General features: G+C 37.5%; 2 protein-coding genes across 4 annotated transcripts in view; one reads left to right on the forward strand and one right to left on the reverse strand.

Moving 5' to 3' along the window:
- Positions 1–217: 217 nt before the first annotated feature.
- Positions 218–7641, reverse strand: LOC105455755 (protein ROP). Of its 2 annotated transcripts, none has more exons than XM_011699312.1 (11): positions 7566–7641; positions 5168–5464; positions 3931–4034; positions 3366–3514; positions 3044–3259; positions 2862–2960; positions 2570–2777; positions 2234–2482; positions 1940–2127; positions 1707–1861; positions 218–1598 (listed from the first exon to the last, which is right to left on the reverse strand). In XM_011699312.1, the coding sequence occupies exons 1-11, from the start codon at positions 7591–7593 to the stop codon at positions 1537–1539; spliced, it is 1755 nt and encodes a 584-aa protein (XP_011697614.1). In that variant the 5' UTR covers positions 7594–7641; the 3' UTR covers positions 218–1536. The 2 variants fall into 2 exon arrangements, with proteins under 2 accessions (XP_011697614.1, XP_011697613.1); XM_011699311.1 differs by lacking the exon at positions 3931–4034 and adding an exon at positions 4370–4473.
- A 1571-nt stretch (positions 7642–9212) lies between these two features.
- Positions 9213–15618, forward strand: part of LOC105455758 (disabled homolog 2-interacting protein) — a 290985-nt gene continuing 284579 nt past the window's right edge. For both annotated transcript variants that reach the window (XM_011699316.1, XM_011699317.1), the window contains exon 1: positions 9213–9779. In XM_011699316.1, coding sequence (XP_011697618.1) covers positions 9731–9779 — 49 coding nt within the window. In that variant the 5' untranslated portion in view covers positions 9213–9730. The remainder of the gene's footprint in view (positions 9780–15618) is intronic.

Consider the following 15618-nt stretch of genomic DNA (forward strand, 5'->3'; position numbering starts at 1 on the left):
AAAAAAGTGCATGTAAAGTCGATAACTCGCATTTCTCGAAATTATTTTTGTCTCGCTGCGCTTACTTCGCGTAAGCGGCTGTGACATTGCATTTTGACAATTGTGTGTATTGCGGTTGACGTAATTATAAATTATAGTAAGAATTAGTGTTAAATAGTGCGCGCGAAGCGCGCGTTTGTAGTGCTAGTATTTCTAAATAAGACACTATCTAAGCAGATTTTTTTTCTTCGTGTTTATTGTTATTCTATGTTATATAATTCTGTGTTCAATTGGCATAGATGTGGCATAGTGATAATTAAAAGACTCAAGAATAGAGCGTATCGTAGGCCTTTTTTATAAGTATAATAGAACTGCTCAGACTATAATCTACATACATATATATATAACAGGATATACTTTATAAATATCGTTTAACTTTGTAATAATCTCTCCACTAGTAGATCGCAACATTTATTGACATTACATTAATAATTATTAATTATTCATCGACAAGCGCAAGCTTCTAATCGCTTCTTTACCAATCGCAAAAAAACAACGATTGCCATAGATCTTGCGTTACGTACATACATACATTGTTATATTATAATTGTTGTATCTGTGTTACATTCAACAGAAGTAGTCACTAATCGAATTTGTCAGAGAGCTGAACGTTATATATATCGTGAATATATTATATACTTATTTTATTACATTATATTAAAAGTAGCATCTGAATTGGCAATTGGTTAACTGAAGAGTGCGTAAAACGATGACAGTATAGATACTATAAAGCAATAAGTTAACAAAGGAAGAACAAGCGTCGGGCTATACATCTAGCGATTTTATTTTACATTTAATACCATTAATTAATAAATTTATGAAATAATATCGAATAAATAATTTTGTATACATCGATAATATAGTTAAAGAGAATAGAGTGAAATGCAATATTTCTATCATGTTTCTATTACAATAGAATTTTTTTTTTAAAGTAGTATGCTTGACAAACGAAAACGATTTACATTTAAGATGTTTGAACACGGTAAGAGTTTCAACGAGGAAAAAAAATAATACAAAATACTAATAACGAGAAATATACAAGAATATCACGTTCCTTCTCTATGATGCACATAGATCTTCGAATTCCCTTTTATTACCGATAAAGGAGAACGATCATGAATATATCTCTAGAGCTTCGCTAACGGCTCGATATACATTATACAATTTCGTGCAATCTATATTAGTATTGCCAAATCTCATACGATTTCTGATAATTATGTATTCGCGCAGGCACTTGATAACTCGGTCTGATCAAGACTCTTCGTGCTCGAAGATTAATACACGAATACTTTCATTGTTATTCAACTGACAACGGGATATACTTGCTTAATATTTCTGCCCAAAATGTGACGCTCACGTTTGAAGAATTGACTCTGTGTTTGTGTTATTTTAGTTAGATACTCTAATTTCATACTCGAGATTATTCATGGCTTCACAGCTGGTATTACTGATGGAAAGGAATTCAGGAATGGTATCTCTTCTTTGTTAGATGTACATTTAGGAGTGTAATTTACTTAAGTCGCTCAGGAATGACTTCGGTGTAATTATATGGGATGCACCTACAAGAATAAGCAAATATTTCATACGATAAGTAGATTTTTAATTACATTTTGACTAGAAATTATTTTTTTATATTCATATAGAAGTTGGTTATCGTAAATTCTTACCGATTATGACTTCCCAATTTTTTAATGCGTTTGTAACTTCGTATGCACATCGAATTTCAGAGAAGCACACTCCACCGACTATAAAAACGATCAAACGAGGAACATTTTTGATGGTCTGTTGACCTTTGTCTTTATGCCAGTGTCCATATCGTGCGCTGCAAGTTTACATTAGTATTTTAAAAACCCAAATAACAATGTAGATTTAAATAAAGAAGCATTACTGTTATATATACCTGGTTGGGGCATGATATCCCGAACTGGCAGCACGTCCGGCAAGGAACGGAAAATGTTTGGAGTCAAGTTTATCCTCGATGGAATCCTCCATAACGTCCTTGATCACTGGTGTCCAACGACTCATTTGGTAAGTTTGCTCTGTGATTCTTTCCTTGCGTGGTACCGTATATAACTTTTTACGACTGCTCTGTAAAATAACATTGCAAATAACAGAATTAAATTCCGTCACAATTGTAAAATTATTGTAAAAAAATTTAATATGAGAGGTAATAATATGCAATTATTTAGCTTACGTCTACAACAACATTGATGCCGAGATTTGCCATATTGACAATAGTCTGTTTGTCATCAATAGATATTTGGGCATGGTGAATCAAACGGTTAAGGTTCTCGTCGCTGATGCCGTTTTTGCTGATGACATATAAAGCTATGATGCGTAATTTGTCCAAATGATTCACAGTCTGATCAAGTAAAATCGGTGTAATATTCTTCATATGATCTTTAATACGTTCGCCTTCTGCATCTGTACCCATGGCCAAGTCCTAGAACACGATGAAAATACTTATATAGTAATTATAAAAGATCTCTTACCATGGAAATTATGGAGTAATAATTATGATATTACGCACTTGCTCCACTTTACAAAGCTTATCTACATTTCCCTGATAACGCTTCATGCAGTCTTCGGCTAATTGTAAATGCGTAGCATATTTGCTCAGTTCTTTTTGATATTGCGGCATCTTTTTGATCATCTGCGACAGGTCTCGCATACTTTGCTTATCACCCTGCGGCATTCTTTTTGATTCTGTAAACTTTTTCAAATTTTTAGTCACGTTCCTGAAAAAAATAACGTTCTACTGTTACAATATTCTTTATTATTGTTAATCTTTCAGAAAATTTGAGACTTATATTTATACATACTGAGACACTACGGCGATATGTTGATGCCTGAGTTCTACCCATAAATCATCGTTTTCATCTAATAATACTTCTTTTTCTTGACCTGCTGTTGCCTCAAACCTATTTAACATTACACGACATTAGAGATCTCGATTCAAATTTATACAGTTGTGTTCAATTATATTTATAATGACTTCACTTACTTGTAGACATCATTATCAATGTCAAGCAAGTCATATGCCATGGCTTGCAGGGTGAGTTCGTGTAACAAAGGTGAGACGCAATCAAATCCTCTATCTAGAATCAATAGCTGAGAGCGAGCTTTCTCAGGTCCTTCTCCCATTGTTGGTTCATCAGCCTTATACGCATCTAGCTTCTGTTGCACCATTTGAGCGAGTTCAACATTGCGATCGAAGTCACTATAACACAATATTAATAGCATTTATTTGATGCTATCAAAAATTTTGTAATTATTCTTAATCAACAAGGACAGAAATAACCAATAAGTTATTAAATCGAAATTACCTGCGATATCTAACTGACGGATATTCTCCAAGTGTGGCGCAGAGTGTCGCGATTTGTTCGGCAATACGTTCCATATCGGCTGACCTCACGTCAAAGAACGAAGGGTCGTAAAAGCAAGCGAAAGTTTTGCTTGAGTCCAACGAGAAGACCTAAGAAAACGGCAGATTCAGTTTTGCAATAATCTCATCGCGACAAGAAAAAAAAGCGAGTTTAATTACAAAGTTTCATACTTAAAGCAAAAATAAATAAGCATGCCAATTAGTAACTTCAAAAGGTAACAAAAAATCGGGCTATACGGATATAATTCGATTAGTGATCACACTACAAGCATGTACGTACAACATACAGATATTATTGAGTCGAAAGGAAAAATGGTGTGAAGAAGACTTTCCTCAGCAAGAGGTCTATCGCCTAGTCTTTTGCAATCTAAAACTAAACTGACGATTTCGGAAAAAGCAGAGAGATCTCCGAGCTTCGTGAACGATGCTCGAAGGCTTGAAGAGAAATTTCGCGCTCTAGAGCTACAAACTATAGCGTCTATTATTTTCGTCTGCTTAATCGTCACCTGCGATTCGTACGGCAAGAATGCGATGTTGATCTCTTTGAGGGTTTTGATCTTTTTAGCGGCAAGAGACTTGCAGATTTCATTGAACAGCTCCTCCGGGCATACTGGCATCAATTGCAAGCATGAATGCATTCTGATTATTAGTAATGTGCTTGTTCATGAGTCATGTGAAAGGCTCAGGAATGGACTGGACAGATCGGATGAGAGGATAACGTTGTATTAATATCGTCCCGACTGACATCCGGATAACCCGTGCGCACGACTAAATTTACGTGATTAGAATACCGAGAAGTGAACATAGAACGCGTGAATGAATTATTGTCTTATAGTGTGTAAACGTCTTTCTCTGTGTATGAGTGTGTATGTGTATGTATATGCCCACCACCACGAAGGACGAAACGGTCAAACATTTTTCTTGCTATAGTGTTCGTTGCTTTACCTGCTCTTCATACGGTATGAAAGCGATGTTGATCTCTTTTAGTGTCTTTATGTGCTTAGCTACCAGCGAGTGACACAATTCTTTGAACAACTCGTCAGGGCATGCTGCAAAGAGATATACTGAGTATGTCGAACCTCGAGAAGTTAGAAAAAAAAAAACACAGATCGAACCGCTTAATCTTGTACGATTGTTCGTCTCAAAACATCGCTCTGTGAGCTTGTTAACTTATATTTAAATGAGAGAATCAATAAACCCGCATTGTTGTGAATTTAGACGATCGGTTACACTCGCATGGAGACCTGTTGTGGGAATTAGTAGGATAAGTAGGCTTAATTCGATAAATTTCAAATAACTCGAGCAGAATATTTAAGATGCTTAATTATATCATTATTTAATATATATGTATATTAATTATATATTTATATATTAAAAATTCAGAATCAAATATTAAAAATGATTTAATTAATAACTAAAGAAAATATAATTAAAACATCTTACATTAAATTTAAGTTTGAGTAAATATTAAATTAATTTCAGATTGAAAGATTATAAATTGAAGTAATCTGCATGCTGCAAATTGCAAAATTACATTCAATAATTCTATATTAATTCATCAAGAAAAAATTACTTCTACATAAAAAGACATTTACGTTTATTTCACTCATTTTTGCGTTTCTTATTTGAACGCTATACGAAATCGCGCAGCCTTTCGAAAAAAAAAAAATTGGATAGTTTGGATTCTTTAAAAAGAGGAGGATATCCTTAGAGAATACAGGATCAACTGTGTATGAAATATACCTTCCGTGAAGTATACGTGGGCGACTTTGTACATGGTTCTCGTCGGGTTACTAAAGTCGTCGATCAATTTCTGCACCGACGGATTACAAGGCGTGATGAGGTAAATGGCCTCCATCGTCGGCAGAGGTTCGCGCTTCTTATTGATATCCTCCACCAGGGTGATACCCTGAGCGCTGATATCGTGCATCTTGCAGCAGGCGGACACCATTCTCATGGCAAGCTGATCCACCACCAAGATCCGCCATTCTACCCCACCTGTTGTCTTCTTCTTTTGCTTGATCACCTCGTTCATAATCTCTGCGACGTAAGAGAATTAATCAGAATGATGAATTCTTCGGGAATTGTGAGCTTATGTGACTGTATCCTCTACCCTGAGAGTAGGATAATAACTTTGTCTTAAGCAACAATGCAAGAGCTAGGTAATTGAAGTAACTATTAATTTTATATCCCGCGGTATTTAGAACATGAAAATTTAATTTGCAAATTTTAAAAGGCAGCTTCTATCTATCTTTAACAGAATGCAAATTATAAGACGGTATTCTTTGCTGCGGCAATATAAGTGTAATATTTATATCACATTTTATAATAGAGAAATCAATACTTTGGTAATTATATTTCTCTCGCACAGAATATTGTAAATTGCGTGTTCCGCGCGTTGAATACAAAATCGAGTCGATACAAATACATAAAAGAAGGAAGTATCTTCATGGATTAAAATTGCAATTATCGACTCGATAATTGCTATGTAAGACTTCTTAAATACTAACATAATTAGATTACGTTTGAAAAATAAAAAAAAGAAACTTGTAATTTTTTTAAATATCATTTTATTCAAGAAATCGTTGGGGAAAAATTAAAAATCTGGGAAAAATTCTAGTGCCAACGAAAATACGCAAGCACTATTAATTTCGCACGAGTCATTGACGGCGCGGTGATTGATGTAATTAACAATGCTGACGGACCAAGAAGTCCTTTGACGTTCTCCGACACGTATATTGATCGTCTTTACAGAGAGATGACGTCACTGCGTACAGGTACGTATCAACGGGAGTCGCAAGCCCCGTTTTTCAATATTCTCTCAAGTGAAAAATCGGCTATTTATAGATGCGCGAGAGACGCGTAGAAAAAGTCTTCCTTAATCCCTAGTTCAGAAGGGCAAACTTCGTGGCCTTCCACGTTAACATGTAAAAAAAAAATAACAAAAAGAACTTTTTAATCAAATCATTTTACTTAAAAAAACTGTAAAAAATTTACGTGAAAATTAAATAATTAAATAATTTCTGAAATAATTGTATAAATAAAAATACAAGAGCAATGTTATATTATACTGCGTCTAATATATCAATATATCTAATAGTAATTCTACCACACGGAAGTTTGTAATGCATTGACAATATAAAATAAATATTTTACTTAATATTTTTATGCGCGTACTTTAAAAAAAATTAAATATGTAACGTAAAATAACATTGTAGCAATATATATTGTGCATCTGTATTGGTTTTGCAAACATATGGAAATGCAATAGCGAATAAAATGGATATCCCTAGTTTTATTTACGCCCGTTTTGGCAAAATATCCTGAAATCGATCGAATGAATCACTCTGAAAAAGCAAGCTTTTTCGAGAAGATGCGCATGTAGAACCGCGAGAACAGGCAAGATGATTGCTAGTTTAGCTAATTGCTGAATGAATACCTGTCGCGTACGGATTTTTATAGTAACATCAACATGAGATGAAACTAATGTAAATAAAATGAATTTTTCCTCCAATTCTTGCACAACATCGGGATTAATCGCCCGCTTACGGACAATCATTGACGTGACAATATTCGCAAAGATTCCCACGGAAGTGTCCGTATGCTTTCACGTTTGCGCCTCGATCGTCCTGGCGAGCGCCAGAAATTAAAATCTGCGAACCGGCAGCTGAAGGCCAGTGATAATTCCGATAAAAGGCCGAGCTTTCGACGTCGCAAGCACGCGGGAATGATTTTCTGTGTTTATGCGCGACAATCGACACGCGACGATCGACGTCAAGGTGTATTCCTCTCCTCTCCGTTACTCGCGACACCGAGGCTCGGGCTCGGTGACGCATCGCCAAGGCCCGAATCCTCGCGAGGCGCGAGGACACAAATCTCGGATATTTTCCCCGAGCGTGCGTTTCACGCTCTCGGCAGCAGCGTTTGACGTTTCTCCGTCGCCCAGCCGTCCGATGAATCATCGGGGAAGCGCGGTACGCCCCAATCGAGATCGCTCGGCGTGACCGCGGGATCGGCCGGCGCCGAGAGATCGACGCGATCGAGAGGCCACGCGGGTCGTCCCGACGACGTCGCGCGACAATGTTTACAAATAGATCCTAACGCCTCGCACGAAATTAACGCATTTTTTTACGCTACTCACTTTGACCGACTTGTGCCTTGAGCGCCATTTTGACAGGACTGACTGTCAGCTCGTTCGCCAGATGGCGACGCGCGCGCGCGAGGCGCTAATTCCTCTCTCCCCCACGAAAGTTTCGCGGCGCAAAGTTGGCCGAGCGTCCGCTTCGATCGGCACCTGCGCGATGCGGCGCCGTTTCGTGTATTATTAGCGATCCGTTCCGATTAGCCGAACTTTTTCACGCGCGTCTTTACTCCCTCCCGCTCTTCTCCTCTCGTTTCAAGAAGAAAGGTGTATATCTCGTTTTTATTTCGAATATCGTCCGTAATAACAAAACGACACAGTCTGTACAGGATGTCCCTTGTAAAGATACTATCGGTCGAGATTGAGATTCAATTGTCGAATAAATTGAGGAGCGTTTATGTGCGAATCTTGAAAAATTATGATCGTATTACAAAATCGCGGACAGAGAAATAAATGGGTAAGAAAGGAAATTTATTGCGTTTCATCACGATAATCTCTTTTTGTGACCTCGCAAAAAAGACTTGTTCAGATTCAACTGTCATTCTAGTCTCACGGAATGTTAATTTGGAATGTAGCACGCGACTTTAATATATAGACATCTCGGATGTTCATGATGAGACGACTTAAATATCTCTAATAATTTCTGGATTCTTGAAAAATTCTCACGCTGAGCATTCGCGTGTATGCGCCGGCATTCATGAAAATTTAATATATATTATATGTGATATAAAGTTTTTGCAATGAGATTTCGCGAACGCGCAGCCGCAAAATGTTACTAGCCGCACGATAATTAGTGGATTTAAAATCGCGTGCAACCTTGGACTAAAAGGATGCAGCTTTAGTAGTACTCGTGTATATTATATTTGTAATTAAATAAAATTAAGTAACAAGCGAAAAAGTTATCTTTAACGAAAACATTTCGGTATTTATAATTCAGTCTCATTGATCGATAATAATGTTCAAATACGATCGCCGAATCAATCATTACTTTTGCATGTGAACGTGGCTGTAGTTAGAGTAACTAGACGCGTCACGCATCATAGTATCGATACATTCAATCGAAGAATGTACAGTCCGTTCGAATCGTCGGTCGGTATCGTCCGCAGTTACGCACGTCGCGCAAAGTGTCGTTCTCAATAATTTAATCTCATTGCCATTTCTCGACGCTACTCTGCGGAACAGCGTATATCGCAGAACCCCGATCGCGCCCGCGCGTGTGTATATTTTCATAACTGACCGCGTATATTGAACTCCGGCATGGAAGCGACATGCGGACGCGCGCGTGAGACGCGTCGACGCGCGGTCTATCGATCGGCACCGGGATCAAAGTGGATCCGATTTGTCGATTGACACCGCGCGCGCGGTCGACAGTGATTACGCGCGGCGCGCGCGAATAGACGTAAAGCAAGCGGGGCAGCGAGAACGCGGGCCGGCCGGCCACCTGACAACGAGAGCGAAAGGAGCGAGAGCGTGGTGGATCGGCGCGGGTGGGAAACGGAGCGAGAGCGTGAACGGGAGTGAGAGAGAGAGTGAGAGAACGGGAGGAGGGAGAGACAGACAGGAGGCTCTCGGCGCGCACCGCGAGGATCCGAGCCAGCCGCATGCCGGCTCTGCGCCGTTCACTCGCCGCTTCCGAGCTTCAGTTCGGATTCGTTCGCCGTCGCGTGTGTCTCGCGTTTACGCGCGCGCGCGCCCATTCGTCCGTAAGTGAGTAAGAGTGTGCATTCGCGTTGTGTACTCCGTTATCTTCGCTACGTTCGCGGGACCACCCGCGCGCCGTCAATTAATTTCCTCGTGCGCAGCGTGTATCTCTCTCTCTCTCTCTAACGACACCTTCGTACTCGTCAGTCTCGTCACGGTGCTCCGATATCAACATCGTTACGTTCGGTCAACGATTTAGCGTGTCGCCCTCGCGTGTCACCCTCGCGTGTCGCGGACGCGTGACGGGCGAGGGAGAAAAGGAGGCCGCGTGCCCGCGCGTGAATCGCGGAAGAATGTGTGCCGCGACGGTATCGTTCGACGGTATCGTTTCTCAGTGATAACTCGGACGAGGGAGGAGAAGGAGAGGCGGAGGTTTGTGTGATCAGTGCCTGATCCCGCTGTGCCGAGGGAGGAGCGTCGACCGCGACCTGGATTTCGCGCGATCCACATAACTGCAGGCGAAGATGAAGCTGGAGTATCCCTGCCGGGTCGAGGGCTGGCTCAACGTTTGCGGTAAGTGCACGCCGATTAATGTTTACATGTGTCGTGAGCGCGAGTGTCGGAGGACGATTATCGGAGCGACGACCGCCCCGGCGCGGCGAAATTGAATCTTTGTGACTCGGCACGGCTGATATAATCGGCTGCCGGTTGAAGGCCGATAATGGTTCGTGGTTTGAAATATCGATAGCTCGTATTGTTCAGATAAGATGATAGGTCGATTAAAAAATTCTGCTGTGTGGTAAAACACGATTCGTTTCTCGAACAGAGACATTGTATTATTTAAATGAATTTGAACTCTGTCATCAATGTGGATATTCCCGACTGTATATAGTTGACGTTCTCGAGAACGCGCAACGCTTTGAAAATCGCGACAGATTGTCAAATAGCTGAGGTTACGCTGAGCGTTCGCGATTTTCGAGGAGTGCGCGTCAGATCGCGTAACGGAATTTTGCAACCCTTGTGCGGCATTCCTCGGGCTGCATTCGGTTTAAACGGGAAGTAAAGTTTTCGGGCAGGCTAATGCGAGAAATCGCTCATCCGTGTAGTAGGTATAATATTCTTCGCATTGTCGCATTTAATCCCTCGAATGCACGTGCAACGAGAATGCTATTCCGCAGGTTTCGGCATCACGCGAACTGCACGCTCTTTGTCGCATAATGGGAAACATTAAATCACTGTATAATAGAGAAGATGGGGTCATTGGAAGTCCAATGCATTTTGCATTTGATCGAATGGGCCTCAGGATAAATGGAGTTTATGACATTAAATATATATTAATTGAATCTTAATTAATTATCTATGCGAATTAAATTGACTATCAAATTGATGTTTATGGAAATCTACGTATAGTCTCATACATAATGACGTAGGCATAAATCATACAAAAAAATTGAATATATATTTAAAGTGCTTGTACAGTCGTGGACGCATCGGTTGCAACACATTTTTTTTATAGGTTTCTAATATATATTTTATAGATAACTTATATTTTGCAAATGCGAACCACGATGTACTATCTTTAGTCTAGAGACAGTATAACACCAATCGTGGTCCGCATTTGCAAAATATTAACGCATTTTAAAACCTATAAAAAAAGAAAGTGTTGCAACCGATGTGTCCATGACTGTACATCTTTTTCTGTATTATAGAAAAAAAAATTGGATTTAAATCAAAATTAGTTTTTTATATTTCTACTTTCTTTATTATTCGAGCAATTTCACTAAAAATGAACAATTTGAATATATTTCTGCATATTATTTTTATTAGTATGTGTTGGGTCATTGACATCCTCCGTTCTGAAAATTATCATATTGAGAGTAAAGCAAATATGAGTTTGGTGGTTATCAATCATACAAAGATAACTGCAACATTACATAGATGGATTTGATAAAGTTAAATTTGTCATCGAGCGAAGCACTCACGTAGAATTTTTACATTTTAAGGAAATCTTTGTGTGTTTCCATAAAATTTAATTATATCTTACTGCAAATGAAAACACTTGTGTTTACTTATGCAAAAACGACGCTTCTGAAAGCGTTTAATATATATGTATATATCTATATTTAATTGTATTATTTTAATATATATAATTATTTTTTTTCTCTCTCTCTCTCTATATATATATATACATATAAGTATATGTACATATGACTGACATCGTGCATCTGTAATTCGCACGCTTGAATTAGCCTCGGTTTTAATGAATAAAGATCATTAACGAGCACTTTATACACTTTTTGCTTCAGAGCACTCCATATAAAAATGTTTCGACATTTATTAATTCCTATAGTTCTGTATAACTTAATTAAGTCAATATCTCTTAAACGAAACAAACTTTCAGAAGATAATTTTGTTTGTTTGAGATCCTAAATACATATTATATGTTTGGCGATTTAACCCGGTAGAACACCCTGTTACATTATTATATCGTACTCATTTAGCTTGCAAACTACAAAGTGTAGAGTCAGAAAGCTTTTCGTTTCTCACTGCGAGGAAGAAAAAACGGGCATTAAAAAAATTTTATGCTAGAGACAATTCGCGCGAGGCTTTTATTAACTGCCTTATTTTGCCGTCGTGCTTTCCTCTTTTTATTTCTTGTCGTCGTAAATAGACTTTATAGCTCGTCGCTAATTCTTCCAAGTATCGTGCGATTGTATAATTTACAGGCGTTGAATGGCTTCTTTCTCCATCTCTCGGGATACGTGCAGATGCTCGCTCACGGCGGCTTACGCAATCCAGTAACAAAACGTAATAAATAGCGGTGAAGTGTCGGATGTTACGCGATAGCTTTTTAGTTTTTACATGCATCTCGTACGTATTTCTCGCGAGATTTGATACATAGATCATTCTTTCGTTTTTTTCCCCGCACATTTCTCTCGCTTTCTCGTCGCGAGACTGTCGCGCCGATATGTACCAGGCTCGCGAGGGGAAAAAGGAGAAATAAGGAGGGTGAGATTTCTTTCTGCGTGGCGACTCTCATGTGGATTCGACGGGATTTCTTATGTCGTCGGGTTTAACGACCTCCTGCTTTTTTTTCGTGGATCTTGTGTAAAAACGGGAAACTTCGATTTTTACGAACCACCCGACACACGTCGTACGCGGCGCGCCTATCGATTCTTTAGCTGACCGAAGAAAAATCCTCGGTCCAGTCGTCTGTGTCGTGTCGGTCTTTTTACTATCGATACCGAGCGAAGGCTACGGCGTTCGTTAAACCCCATGACATTTTTGCAGGTTGACCTTTGAAACTCGTAGCTTAGACTTCACATGATTATCGTGAAATACTGAGATCAGGAAAATCTATACATTGTAAAAAAAGTATATAAAATTATATATGCAATAAACTATAAAAATCATATAATATATAACGAAAATATATACATTTAATTTTACATACTTTTTTTCATAGTGCAAACCATGATGATGAAATTTGGTTGATCTTGAGAGTTTTAGAAATTTTAGAACACAAATATAAAAAAAAATGAAAAAAAAAGACAGGAATTTGAAATTTGAAGTTTTATATTTTTCCTTTTTCTCTGTTTATATAAAAAAGTATTAATTATAATATATATACTATAATTAATACTTTTTTTAAATTAGATATATGGCGTATGCTATAGAGTACTATAGACTCAGCAAATTTAATGGCGTCACATATTTGCTTAAATATATTTAATAAAATGTTAAATATATAAAACATATATATATTTGCTACTTATTTTATAAGGCTCGTATTTCATTTTCCTTGCATTTATTCATATGTGAGCCGCAACATCCCTCTACTTCCTGGTGATCATCTGCGATTATCTGGATCGCATACTCGTGGGAGTATTTTAATTTCCCGGCTTGTCTTCGTTGCCAATCTGCATCGTGCGTATCGTCAAAGTATCGGCAAAGCTCCCACATCGACCGTTATATCTTTTTTTTCGCTCTCGAAGCCTCGCGCGCGCATTTGCATCGAAATGAAAACATTCCCATTTGATCGCCATCTCCATTGCAGAGGCCTTTTGTCTTTGCCCCTGTCACTGAATGGACGTTCCCTGTATCATGAATTTGTACACATCCGCCATTCACGGTCTGTCGCGGGAATGTCCTTGTCTTTACTGAGGTAGTCTTCGAAGTACTTCCTTTGTTTCACTGTTTACTTTCTTCACTTTAAAAGATGACCAGATGGGAAACTTTCCTTTTTTAATTATTATCTATTTTGTATTACGACAATCAACTGTAGTTACACAATGCAAATGCAAATTGCATTTTATTTCTTATTAGAAGTACTTGATTGTGACAGCAATAAAAATTCTTTTTTTATGAATTTTTTAAAATAATTTTATAAATATAAAATTATACACAATTATAAAATAATATAACTATACGTGTGGCATGAAGAGTAAAAAATATTTTTGTATATTTGTATATAAGCGAACGAAAAAGAATTTTTTTTCTCATGACATTAATTTTTTCAAATTTTTTGAGAGAAATGCAGGTGCAGCTGTATTCTTTTTTTATTTTCCTCGATAGAGTTAAACTGGTTAGGTTTGAACGACTGGCTTCGTAGTAGTTCGGTCATATTTCATACTTTCCCGTTTGCATACTCTTTCCGAAATAATAGAGAGAGCGTTTCCGCTGTACGTGACGAAAGGCGACGTGTTATTCACGTAAGTCGCAGATTACTGTCCACGCAGACAGGTAATCTACCGCTCCTCTTGCGTATGATCTGCATGAATAAATCACACGAAATCGGGAGAGGAAAGGAGGGAAGAGAGGCAGCTGTAACTTGTTTTATTCGATACAAAAAATGGAGTTCCTATATAATGAGTTTCAAAAATATTTGTTATACTTACAACAAGTATTTGTCTTACAAATTATAATATTTATATATTTATTTTTATTTCGCTTGAAATTATGCCTCTTGTTTAAGAGCTTTATAGTAATAAGGACGCGCAATACTAAACTCACTTTCCCCAACATATTTAAAAATTTGAGGATTACATATGTAAGTTAACTTTGCGATAAAATACTTTCATTGAAAGAAATGATGACATCAATATAAAACAGTAAATTCGTTTTTTTTTTTTAAGAAACTGTCGGCTTGTTAACAGATATTTATGCTTTGATGCTTCTTAAAGCCAACCTTTTTTGGTTATATGAACGTCCGTATCATCATTCTCGATTTACTAAAGCATTCCTGGCCGAATTATTGAAATTTTGTCGAACGAACAGCATGAATTGTTACGTGATTAAGTAAGAAAAGTAATAGCATGTGATAAACGTCAGAATGTCCTCAGTAAGCCTTATTTGGTAAGGAAACTTGGAAAGTTTCTGAAATTCGCAAATTGAGGTGCAAATGCCATATACACACATATATTAAAAATAAAAATTTTATTTAACAAAAATTAACATTGTTATAAAAATAATAATTTAACTCCTTGAGACATTTACATTTTAGATTTAATAGAAAACATAATAGATATAACATTAGAGCTCGACAAAATTAATATCATATATTGATTTGTTTTTTATTGCAATCTTGCTATTGATTGATTTATAACATATAAAATAATATTTACATCGTGCAATTGAAAATTTAATAATTGTAGCAAATTTTGAAGATGATATGTTTTTTTATTATTGTACCTTGTAAGAAACTATCAAAAAATTTTAACGAGAATTTTTCTGTTGAGAATATATCTTTTAGTTCTATTCATCTCTTTAGTTTTGTTCATCTTTCAATAGCAATTTTTTCAGAAATTTGATCCTGGAAGATAGGTGTTTAATACTGAATAACACAGTGTTTTAGTACTCAAAATAAATAATTTTCTGTGTTCAAATTCATCAGTATTAAATTTTTGTGAGGAAAGACAATAATCGGTGACAATAAAACTGATATTGTTAAATATGCGATATACGCAATTCTTCTACAAATCACGTTTTATTCATGTATATGTGTGTGTGTGTGTATGTGTGTGTACCGGCATTTATACACAATCTCCCGGCGGAGTGCGTAAATAATTGATTTATCGTACGATTTTCGCGCGCAACGATTCCGCAGCTTTCGTTTAATTGAAGTTCATACGCATCGCATACGGGTCTACGTTTACCACGATGCTGTGCGATCAAGTTTATCAGCGATATTGCCATTACTACTTCATTGTGTAATTGCACTAGTGTTCTCAGTAATCGATATCGCACCGCGCACCCAGCTGTAAGCACGCTCGTAAAGCTTGAACTCGAGTTCACGGCATTCCAACTGCTGAGATACGAGCTCTCCCTTTTCCGTGCCTCCTTCCTTTTCGTTTTTCTTCTCTCTGCTTTCAATTTTTTAACCAATGATTTTATCCGTTTACGTTAGACACAT

Source organism: Wasmannia auropunctata, unplaced genomic scaffold (genome assembly GCF_000956235.1).
Source record: "Wasmannia auropunctata unplaced genomic scaffold, wasmannia.A_1.0 LD335844.1, whole genome shotgun sequence".
Taxonomy (NCBI): Eukaryota; Metazoa; Arthropoda; class Insecta; order Hymenoptera; family Formicidae; genus Wasmannia; species Wasmannia auropunctata.